At 39.0% G+C, this 12,457-nt stretch overlaps 1 protein-coding gene across 1 annotated transcript in view; it reads left to right on the forward strand.

The window, feature by feature from the left end:
• The window catches only part of PSMD1 (proteasome (prosome, macropain) 26S subunit, non-ATPase, 1), a gene marked incomplete at its 5' end in the record, with an annotated part of 67,248 nt that overhangs the window by 39,932 nt on the left and 14,859 nt on the right, over positions 1–12,457 (forward strand). Inside the window, 3 exons of the mRNA XM_010013630.1 lie at positions 653–767; positions 3,501–3,617; positions 11,143–11,245. Of these exons, the coding sequence (XP_010011932.1) occupies positions 653–767; positions 3,501–3,617; positions 11,143–11,245 (335 nt within the window). The remainder of the gene's footprint in view (positions 1–652; positions 768–3,500; positions 3,618–11,142; positions 11,246–12,457) is intronic.

Genomic DNA, 12,457 nt, shown 5'->3' on the forward strand with positions numbered 1-12,457 from the left:
ACAGGGGTTCCCAGCTGGTGAGGCATGAAGATCTCTTAAAAGGCAGCAACATCACAGGACAATATTGTAAAGAGGCAACAGTAGACATTGCTGATAAACTGATTGAAAGTGTGTGTTGTATTTGAGTTTCCTCACATGCTTGGATTTATAGCAGTAGGTGGGGTGAGGAGGGGAAAGCAAAAACAGTGATTGTGAAAAGGATTTTAGGACCTACCAACGTTGAAGGTCGATTGAATACTGGAGTTGGGGTTTGTGTCTGCTGATGGGAGGCTTAGTACTGTGTGTCTCATTCAGTGTAAATCTCTGCTAGTGGAAGGTCTCACAACAGCATGATTTCTAGAGACAAAGACCTCAATCTCAATAGATATGTCATTCTGTTGAGTCATCTTTTGAATGCAGAAAATATGCACTCAAAAGGAAGACTTTAGTAGTGGGAGCAGTGTGTAGTATCTGCAGTGATAGAGAAGTTAATTCATTTGTGCACTTCCCTGTTCTCCTTTTAATCCATTTGTTCCACTCCACTGGTTTTGAGAAATGAAAAACATGGTGTGGAAGGACAATTTTAAATTTTCTAGTGTGAACAGAGTGAAGTCTCCATATTTTGAAGAACAGTAATAACTTCTTTTTCTTTTTTTTTCTCCGCTTTCTCTAGGACTCCTGAGCAATGTCCAAGCGTGGTTTCTTTGCTGTCAGAGAGCTACAATCCCCATGTGCGTTATGGGGCTGCCATGGCTTTGGGTATCTGCTGTGCGGGCACTGGAAACAAGGTGAGGACCAGAAGCATCCGTTGCCAGTACTGTTTCTGCTCTCTCCTGACACATCTGTGTGGAAACATCACACACACACAGAGCTTTCTCACATAAGTACACTGTTAACCAGCTGGAGTAGAGCAGTACTTCTTTAAATTCTTTAACTGTCCTGGGCATAGAGATTCTTTTCCTGCTTGTACAGAATAGATAAAGTTTGTATACAGTAGATAATGGTTTTATACATTATTGCCAGATTCTTGGAATTTTGTCTTCAAAACTTTTCTTAGAGTTTTCTTAGTTGTCAAGTTGCCACTGAGCTTTAAATGTATGTTCAGTACTTCAAAATCAATACAGCTTTGCCCTTGGAGTTGATCTTCTAGAGATTGCTTTATGGGGAACGAGGATGCCAGTATCAGGAAAACAGCAGGTATTTTGCATAACTTCTAGCTCCTTTCTTCTGTCCTGTAATACACAGTTCATGGAAGATCCATGTAGTATTTCATGCTTATCTGTATCATCCCTTCCTCAGCTACTATCAAACACTTGGTCTGTGGCTCTTGCAAGTGGGCACTCCCTAGCATGTTGCTTGTGTTGTGAAATGCACAGGATGCTGACATGCTCTGCCTGCCATCTTTAGTATCTAAATCATGCAGACTTGAAAGCAAGTTAGAAGCCCTATTTTTTTATCCAGGTTGCTTTGTTCTCAAGTGGAAGATGGAATCAAAGAATTTTTAACAAAGAATTTAACAAAGAATTTTTAACACTCTGCATCTGACAAGTTCATTTAAGTGGAAATGCTTTTCAGTTGCACAAATAAGTCTGTTTTATTTCCAGATACATTGTGTGATAAACACATAAACCATCTGATTACATACAGACATGTCTTCCAGAGCTTATATTAGTAGATTTTGAAGGCCCAAATATATTGAACTTTGGAGACTGGAAAATTCAGCTTTTTGTCACAGAGGATGTTCCATATGTGGTATCGAATATGTGCCAAAGAATGAGTCACCTTCAGGTGGAGAAGCACAGTCTCCAAGATAGCTCAGTTGGCAAAAGCAGTCTAAGTGAAGGCACGATGTTATTCTAGAATTAATTCTTAGAAACAGTGTTTTGTATAAAATCAGCTTCTCCTTGAAGGCCCTATTCTGACAGAAGTAACACGGGAGGGGTCTGTGGTGGTAGACTCATGTACTCAGCTGCGTTTGCTAATGTCCTCAGTTTAAGTGTGGACAGGAGGGAGCTCCATAAAAGAGTTTGCCAGGTGATTCTGTCTGATTTCTGTAAATCAGAAGATCACATAACAAATTAAAAGAGCTCTTTGAGCTTCTTAGGGTGGAAGTCTGACTGTTATCTTTTCTGTTCCAAAGAGTATCTAACAGCTTGCTTCACATACCATTTCAGAGTGCCCCTGTTTTGCCACAGACCAAATTTATCTGTACAGCTTATTGCTGTACTAAACGACTGTCTTAGGTTTATTCTGCTTAGATCTGAAGAACATGATTGCTGAAGGCTGGCTGAGCCCACTAACAGTTTGCTGCTGTTGAAACCAGTAGCCTTGGTCCCTCCTGCCATCTTTTGTTCTGTCTGAAGTCCAGCTCCCTGGTGAGCTGATTCAGACAGAAATTCACAGAAAGCTGACCCAGATAGCAACAACAAAAAAGAGAACAGTTCTCCCTTGTATTATCAAGCTGGAAAAGCTCACTGAGAGGTGAGACAAGGGCTGCAGCTAATGCAGGGAAAGGGCTGGATAGCTGAAGGTAAACTGAGGAAGGAGAGGAATCTCATTTTGGTAACAGTGAGTTAAGATGAGCTCACTTGTCCAGAATAATGTGCACGGAGGACCTTGCATGTTTTGAAATAAATTTGCCTCTGTAATGATTCTGTGTATATTTAAGTCATGGCTTGCAAAGTGGTAGAACTATAAATGGAGATCAAAAAATGTGCCTACAGAGATGATTTAGTCAGAGGTGCCTGTAAATTCCCCATGCTGGTCTTGGGTACATCTAAGCAGCATTTGTTACAATAGACTCTCTTAAAGCTTTTCATAAACAGTGACTGAATTGGAAGGAATACTTACTGATAGGTCATTATGGATCATGTTCCTTTTGTGTCTAGCTGGGAAGTTACTGAATTTGAAGAAGCAGTAGAGCATTTTGAAATGTTTTAAAATTGTAGATTTACTATTTGGGGGCTCAGAGGAAGCCTACATATAGGTTTGAAATGAATGCATTCATGTGATGCTAAATGTTACAGATTCTAACGATAAAGTGAAAGGCCAAGAATTTGGGATCTGGATTGTTTTACCATCTTGTTTTCTAACCTCCAAGATGTTCTTTGAGATTTCTGGTTCACTTGTTACTTATGCAGAAAAGGAAGGTAATGCTGCTGTATTTTGTTGGGAAGAATGGCAAAGAAAGTGTACGAATAATTTATGTGTCCTGTTTAAGACATGTCAGTAGTTCTAATGTGATGAATGCATCTGTTGCTTACAACAACTGTTGTTTATCTGTTGCCCTATTTCTGCAGGTAGGTCTTGTATCATCCATCACTTGGTTTTGGTGGGATTTTTTCTTCCCAATTTTTAGCTGAAAGTCCACAGAAATAAAGATTTCCACTTCATTTACCAAGAACAGGCAAAATATATTAAAAATATATCTGATGGCATCAATCTCATAACCTTCCATTAGAGTATTGAATCCTAAAAGAATAATATTAACTTAGCAACTGCTTATTTCTTTATTTTTCTAGGAAGCAATTAATTTGCTTGAGCCAATGACAAATGATCCTGTGAACTATGTACGTCAAGGAGCTCTGATTGCATCTGCCCTTATCATGATCCAGCAGACTGAGATTACCTGCCCAAAGGTAGTGTGGCATATCTTACATACCAGCTTGTTAGGTGGAAAAATGGTCTTGGATGCCAATCTTCAGTGATTTGCACTGCATGTAAGGATTGGCAAGAGAGTGCATGTGCCTTGTAAAAAGTCAGAGCTGAATGCACAGCAGGAAGCTCCTGCATGGTGCAGAGCATGCACTTTTGAATGGAGGAGTGATGCATGCTGATCAAAACGCGCCTGATAGATGACAGCATTTTAACTCTAGGTGTTACAAGAATAAATGCTCTTTCTTACAAGGTCTAAAAGCATCTTGTAATGATATGAAAGTGATCATCATCCACTAACATGCACCAAGGTCTGTATGCTCATGACTTATGTGAAAACCATTATTTTGTAAAGAAGTTGATTTTGATGAGAGTAAACTTGGATTTGGATGTGATCACCCAGCCTGGAAGTCCTGTTATAATTATGTTTCTTTTGTAGCCTTCAGGAGAAACAGTTTCTGCTATCAAAACTGGCTTAGTGGCTTAATAGCAAGTACTTCTTGTTTTTAATGGAGTTTTTCTTTCAGCTCAGAAGGCAAAAAGGATTGCATATGCTGTGTTTAGCTTTTAAAAATAGATTGCCATGTGAATATATGACAGATGATGATATGCAAACATTTGTACAGACTAAAAGTCTGCATTAATAGAAGCTCTGAGGTTCCACATTTCATCTGCTCTGGTGAGTGCTGGGGCAGAGCACTAGCTGGTACTTTGCTACTCATCTGTGATATACGGGTTGCTTTTATTGATGTCATTTTAGAAACTGAACTGTGATAAGAACAGCCACTTTTTTACTGCGTTTGGATGGAGAGAAAGAAAGAAACCTCTTTTTTTCCAGTGGAAAATGTTACTTGGGAAAGTCAGTGAAGGAAGTCTGCAAATATAGGTGTTTGAGTATTTCCAAGTCATGGAAGATGAAGATTTGCTGGCAGACAGTTTTTTCCTTCTATTTCTTGATTTTTTTTATTTTTTTTTTTAAGGTAAAAGTTAGAAAACAACCGGTTACTTTTTACTGATCAGAGTCTGGGAGCATTGTTTATAGTATCAGAATTGTTGTTCAACTGGATAAGCCAGTGGAGAACATTAGAGTTATGTTGGATCCCCTGATCTTCCAAGATACAAAGTCTTAGTAATGTGAAGCTAAATTGTCTTTCTATGGAAAGAAACTGCAAGTATGGGATGAGATGTATAGTGTGGGGTTCACTGACTTGCTTAAAAATGGGGAGAGGAACTGAAAAAGCTTTATGCCAGAGCCTTGTTTCAGCCAAAATTGTTACATAATATAGATACAAAAGGCAATTCATTACCCAGTCGTAGAAATACTGCAGATAGTAAAAAAAAAAAAAAACAAACCCCCCAAAACTGCAGATTATAAAATAATAAGTAATCCTGAAAATATTCTGCTAATTTAGGAACTAAACATTGCGTGTAGATGTTTTACTTGTTCTGAACACCCCAAAAGTTGGTTATAACCATCACGGTTTCTTGCTCAAAAGTAAAAAGAATATTTTGAAGACTGTGCTGCCAATTAAGTTATTTATTATCCATGGGAAACTTTTTTTGGAGCACTCTGCCAGTCTGAAGAAAGATTATTTTACTCTGATGTGAAAGGGTGAGTTCAGAAACCCAGCCATTTTTGGATTACAGTGGCATATTTTGATCTGATTGGATTCCTAAGTGGCATGCTGGTGCACTGTGTGCCAAAGTGTCTAACCTGATGTATGTGAGTATTTGCATTGCTGGATAAGCAGCTAGTAAGACGAGCAGGATGGGTTTCGTATCCCACAAGCTGTACTTGTGGTCTTGGTGGGGTTATAGAGATCTGAATTTTACATGTCATCATCTCACTGCTGCTAAATATTTCATGATGTTTTGCATGTGAGAGATGGTGATTTTAATAAAGATTGTGACATATAGTTTGACCAGCTTCCCATCATGGCTTTTCTGTTTTGTCTGTTCTGGGATTTTTTTTTTTTTTTTTTTTTTTTTGATTTTTTTTTTTTTTACTTCTTGCTTGTAAGCTTTGCATTAGAAAGACTTTAAATTCTCTAGTGACAGTTTGGGATGAAGATGGTAGCAAACAATCTGGTAGCAAACAATCTTCCTTGAATAGATTTAGATTTTTCAGGAGTAAAATAACTTCAGAGTTTTGAGAGCTGAGTGTTGCAGTGCTGAAATGCCATCAATAAACAGAGATTTAAGAATCTAAATATTTTGGTTTAAAAAAAAGCGTTTTTGTTGTGAGAGAATGTAGGTGTATGCCTTTGAATCACTTTTGCTGTGATTTCCTTTGTATTCGTCTTCCTTTTAGTTGTATTCACTCTTTATTTACACAAATTAATTAAAGAATTTCAATAAAGAGTTTAAATAAAGAATTGTCATTATATGGAGGTCCCTTGAACTTGCAAGTTGCTTAAGTGTCAAAAGGGGCAGCAAATCTTGTATAAAGCTGATTTGGACTCTTTGGAGTGGAATCACAATTCCACCCTGTGCAGCCAGCATGATTTTTCCTGACCTCTTGATACATTTAAGAACCATAATAGTGCAGGATACAGAAGAATAACAAGTTTATTTTGTGAAATGGAATCCTAAATTACAGATGTGATGAGGTTATTGTAACAAAAATCAGTGACAACTCCATTATGTATTTGTGACCTGCAGAGCAATTAAGACAGCAATTTTGGAGACAAATTGCATGTCTAATATCTTGAATTTAATTTACTTTTTCCTGGTTTTTTTTGTAGGATAGTCATTCTATAAAATGAGAAGATAATAAGCAAGGTCAAGGCTTTTCCTCCATCCTCTTTGATCATCTTGGCCTATTATCTTTAAGATGTAAAGAAAACAGAACCAGATTGTCTTTTTTTTTGCCTTCATTTAGATGAAATACTAGGTTTTGCTAGAATGCAAGAATGATTTTTTGCTATATTCTAGTAGCACCTTCACATTCCTTCTCGTAAGCTTGTTACTGTTAGATGCTCCTGCATACTGTAAACTCTTTCAAGAGAGCAAACGTACACAGAATAACTTCAACTTCTGAAGAAGATAGAACATGCAAGCAGTTTAAAACCTATTTTATTAATAATAAATTCCTAAATACTTTTGTTCTTAAGAACTTGCATTTGCAAAAAGCATATCAGGCACATCACCTGCCACTGTTTCCCCTAGCTGTTTACTAGGTCTTCATAATCTCATGGGCTTCATGTGCATAAATGTTGACTGGTGGAGAGAAAATTGCTAAATAACCCAATAAATGACAGCCCCTTAGGTCTGTGGTAGGAAATGGTGCTGTATCATTCTCACGTCTTAAAGCCTGTGTTATTTCCTCAGCGTTTCCAAGGTTGCACATTTGGCTTCATTTGAAATCAGTGGCATGTTGTTTTGGCCAGCATTAATTACCAAAATGGTGTGTGTGTCTTGTTAGTAAAGATAAAATGAGTCACTGCCTACATTTTAATGTTCCTCCTGGAAGTCACCCAAATAAATTTCTTAGTAGCATTTCCAAATGCTATAAAATTTTTAAGTGCTTGAAGATTTCAAGGGAGAAACAGAGTTTGTGGATTTCGTAACATATTAAATAAAGCCATTCAGTAGTTTGGGATGTGCTTGTTGCTGTGGTTTGAAGGAAAACTAATAGCAGATTAAAGGGCTGTACTAGACAAACTCTGGCAGGTTTTCCTTCAACAGCATAAGAAATTACTGTTTGTTGATATCTTGCTCCATTCTGTAGGAAGTGAGTGCCCCAACAGCAAAGGCAGAACTGAGCTTTTGTCTGTACTGCTCTTGCTTTCTCCAAAGACATGGAGCAGTGGCTCCATGTGAGGATGATACCTTCCTGAACCACTGCAGCTAGAGCTGCCAAAGCAGGCTTTCCCCAGCAGCAAAGAAGATTTTCAGCTTGGACCTGATCCAGTCAAAACTCCCAGTCCTGTGAAGTGTTTGCTTTATAGGAACAGCCTGAATAAACGTGCAGGTCTACTGTGCGTTCAAATGTTGACGCAGTCCTTCAGTCTGAGTTTGCCCGGTCCATAAATCCAGGAGGAGTAGTCTCCCACCCTTTCATAGAACTATTTTGCTTCCACTGATGTCCCTGGTGGGCTTGTTGCCCCGGGTATTTTGTTCATTTGCTCTGGACTAATGTACATGTGAGTAAGAGCTGTGGAAAGCATATTAGGAAAGGGTGCTCACAGGGGCACCATGACCAGGGAGGCGGATGACTTCCACTGCTAGCCTTGCCTTGCTGTTCCTTAGCAAGGAGTTTCTGCCCTCTGTTCCCATGTGTTGCTCCATCAGTCTTCAGACACCAGCATAAACATTAGCAGTTCTGCTGAATGTCTTCTTCCTTCACACAGCAAGAACACTGAAGATTTGATTACAGTGTAAATTAGATTACCATCTACTAAATGAACTTTGTAACATGTCTTTGTTTTTATAAATATTACAAACCCAGAAGCTGAGCCCAGAGTCACAGGAATGATGTGCTCTAAACAGAGGTACTGGAATTGTACTGCTCAGCTCACCTAGAGGAATAGTTTTACATGTTGTTTTAGTGTCTCTGTGTCTGTCCCAAATAATATCTGAAAGCTTTGGTTCACCTAGTGTGCATGTGGTTGCCCTTGATACTGGATGAGGCCCTGTTCAAGGTTGCAAATGCAAACTAAGGTATTTTTCCAATGTACAAGAAATCGGGCATAAGAAACAAACTGTTTATATTAAATGTGTAAACCTCAGTGTAAGCTTTTATAAATAAAAATCAGGAGAGCGTGAAAAAGCATAAATGGAGTGAAGCAAGAGCAGAGTGTGGTTGGTATATCCAGAATAAACCCGTTATCGTGCATGCAGTATCTCCTTTCCACACATCTGTCTGTGCGGCTGCCCTGAAAATATGCATTGCTCCTTTTTCTTAGCTTTAATAAATGCAAGGAGATTTTAAGTCAGCTCCTTCTGGGGATATGAACTAATAAGTAAGATCTTTTTAATGCAAAGGGAAATTGGTGAATAGAGAACCAATATTAGCAACAAATTGATTGACTTGGACTGAAAAATGGAAATAGGTGCTGTTTTTTCCCTGTCAGTTTTAATAAATGTCTTGTGCTCTACAGGAGAAGTGTTGTTTTGTTAAGCTTTTCTGCCCCTATTTAAAAGTGGCTGGCTGCTGTGGAGCTTCATGGTTGTGAGACTGTTCTTTTGTGTGAAACAAAGTAATTTTAACACAGTCATGTTTAGCAGGTCACGATTTACTCCTATGAATGTTAGTGCCTTCTGCTGTCACAGACTGATGTAAATTCCGTCAGGTTATATGCCATTAATGCTGAAGGAGTTGAGGTAACAGTACAGCTGGGTTATAGTGGCTGAAAGAATGAAGGCAGGAAAGTTATTAATCAGAGAGTGTTTGTTTAAAGACTGCCTGTGTTTTAGGCAGTGTGGTGGGTTAATAAGAATTGAGAACTATTTTGCAGAAAATATGCAGTCTTATTCTGAACTGTTCACTAAGTATGTAGGGCAGCCAAGCAGCTGGTAGGTTGGAGAGGCAACCTCTGTCTTCTTTCCATCCCAGACATTGGGCATAATCTCTCAAAGGTATGGTTTCAGCTTCAGACTGCCTCTGATCAAAAATTCACACGTGAAATGTGGTGAAATTTACTGCTAGCGTTACCTCAGCTGCAGGATTACCTCATGGCTCTGATGTGCTTTTACTTGGGAACTTGATCTCATGCTTTGCTAAGAAACCCCTGCAGTCTAATTGATGCTCTCAGTCAGATCTCTCTTCTGTTTTGATCTTTTTTTTATTGTTGTTGTTGACCTTGATGAATTCCAGTGTAACAAAATGTTACTCCCAGCGCAGTTCTCATGTCACTGACTCAGTTGTATGAATGTTTTTTTCATGGGTGCGAAAACTCTTGCTCTAAGCACTTTGAGATTCCCCAGTGCACCCCAAGACAGGCCACATGCTGGGAGTGATGCCTGAATGTTGCTCCTGTTGCTCAGTGCTGCTCACCCTTAGCACAGCTCTGGAGCTTGTGGTGTCCTGCATGGATGGGGTACCACCTCTTTGCTGCATGCTGTTATCAGCCAGAAGGACCTCCTGAGTACTGTAGTCAATGTTTAAGCCTTCCTTCTCTGGGAGCATCAGAAGCTGTGCAGGAGGACATTCCTAATGGTAGTGTTGGAGCTTGGCCTCTTTGCCTACAGCAGATGCCAAGTGTGTTTCACAGCTGAAAAGCAGGACCTTTCTTTAGGCGCTCGTCACTGAGCAAATACCATTGGTGTCCCTGGAGAGGCATGTGCTCTTTGGACGTGGAAAGTGGCTAGAGGGTTGTGTGGTGGTAGAGTTTTATTTTTGGAAACTTTAACTACATTTGCAGTACTAGGAACTGCTCTCTGTCTGGTGGCTGTCTGGCCCTACAGCCCTAAGCTAGAAATTTGCCCTCACGTCTATGGTTGCAAACGTAGGAAGAGGACTTGGAAAAACAGCATCAAAGCAGACTAGTAATGGGGAGAAGCTTGTTCAAGCCTTTCTGAAAAGATTACCTTTACTTTTGAGCATGTCAAGTGAACGCTTAGCATGAAAACAGAAAAAAAGAGAACTGAAAGTCACGTGGTATCTCAATTAAAATTAATTTAGTGAAGGGGGGTATAACAAAATGTCCACACATGCTGTGGATGGCATGCAGCTTCTCAGGTTTTGACTGGCTTGCAGATTGGGATTTCCTGGTCTGATTTTTCAGCTATAAAAGTTAATTAAGATGTATTGTTGCTTCACAGTGTATATTAAGAGAAAAAGTCATTGAGGAAAAGCCTTAGATATTGCTGGATGTGATACTGTTCTGTGTCCTCAACACTTAATGAGCAAGTGAAAGATGAATGTGTGATAATAGTGTGAGCAAAGGTTTAGCAATTTCCCGTACTAACGTGTACTTAAGATATTGTGGTGAACTTACCAAGGCATAAACTGTTAATTTACTAAATATTTTCATTAATGATTTTCATTTAAAAGCAACAAAATTTGCTGATGACTCACCATAAGGGCATTATCAGACAGCAGAAACATTGTACAGGAAAAATGGAATAGGCTTGAGATTTTCAGCAGTAGGAATTGAAGGAAATTTAATACGGTTGCAATGTCACACACCTAAGAACATGTAGTAGTTCTTGCTATAAACTTATCAGTTGGTTGTTTCTTCCAGTGGCACTCCAGAGATTCGCAGGCTATTCCTGTGAGGCCTACAATATATGGTTTGGATATGCATGTTCATCCTGACTATTTTAGAATTGCTGTGTGGGTATCTTCAAGTGAGGAAAACATCTTAATGAAAGATTATTATCAATTAAAATCAATTATAAAATAATTAATTATTACTTGGATGACTTGTAACACCAATGACTAAAGCTGTTGAAAAAAAAGTGTTGTCCTAGCATGCAGAAATCTAGGATGCTTCCACTAAAGACAGAATATTTGACCCATGCAGTCAGTTTTATGATCTTTCTTTTTTATTTGTTTTTATCTAGGTCAGCCAGTTCAGACAACTGTATTCCAAAGTGATCAATGATAAGCATGATGATGTTATGGCGAAGTTTGGAGCAATCCTGGCACAAGGCGTTTTGGATGCAGGTAATTCCCCAAACATTTAAAGCAGTCAAAATTTCTTAAACTTACTTGGCTACAATAGCCATAATAGCAAATTGCATTTGGGAGATTAAGTTCTGAATTTATACCTGTCATGTAATAGCAGAAGACATCTCAAATTTCAAGTCATTTAGCTAATTAAATAAATAAACCCTATTTTACACTTTCAGCTTGTATCAGTCTGCTTCTGTTAGAAGAGACTTAACCCACTCACTGGGGCAGAATTCATGTCCAGAAGTCTGGACAAGTATAATCTTATTGCTGTAAGTCTGTTGTAACCTGAATGTGTATTTATACCTGATAGGTTGCTCCTTTACTTTTCTAAGTGAGCACCTGCTCCAGAAATTTGGAAACCTTGTGGTATCCAGTCCTAATATTTTGTTTTTTCTGATAAAACTTGATATAGCCAGGGTTTTTTTGATAGATACGTATGTATTAAATATGTTTTTAATAACTAGGTTTTGCCTCTTTCCTGGTTGAGAGGCATTGCACACAGAGAGAAGCGTAGTTAACTGCCTCTGTTACTTCAGAAGACCGAGTTAGTTTCACCTTCTTCTAGGGAGGAATCATCAATTTCATGACTAAATATTGAGCCAGGGGTAGGATTCTCTAAAGGCATTAGCATTTCACAAGGACTGAATTGCAGGACCTATTAAGGAAGGTTTCTGTAAGCAAAGAGGACAGGCAATGTTTTGCTTTGAATTTTTCTTCCTGCTGGAGTCAAGACTTGTGCAGTGCTGTCAGTAGCACCCTCTTTCCAAGATTCCAAATGCAGTTTTTCCCTTCTGGTGTCTTGTGCTCTGGCCTTTTCTTGCCATGCATCTCCTTATTCCTTGTGGTAGATAGAAACAAGCTGATTTTCCCTGTACTCTGAGACCAAGGTTAGTCATGAAGTCGCATAAGCAAAGGAGTCTCAATACATTTGTCTCTGTGCATGGCTTAAGCACAGCACCATGCATTGTGGTTACACAGTGTCTGTATGAAATTACTACATCTCCAAGCCACAGAGCATGGAAGCATGCTTAAAAAAACTTCCTTCCTGGTGGGCATGTGGCAGTCAGGCTGCTCTGTGCCCTATGACTAGGGCTACTTAGAGAAGAAATCAACAGGAACCTCTTTTTGTATCTTTCTTGCCTCTCAGGTACCCCACCTGGAGCCCAGACTGAGCAATATTCTTGGCACAAGACTGTTAGAATA

This window comes from Nestor notabilis, unplaced genomic scaffold (assembly GCF_000696875.1).
Source record: "Nestor notabilis isolate BGI_N333 unplaced genomic scaffold, ASM69687v1 scaffold1494, whole genome shotgun sequence".
Taxonomy (NCBI): domain Eukaryota; kingdom Metazoa; phylum Chordata; class Aves; order Psittaciformes; family Psittacidae; genus Nestor; species Nestor notabilis.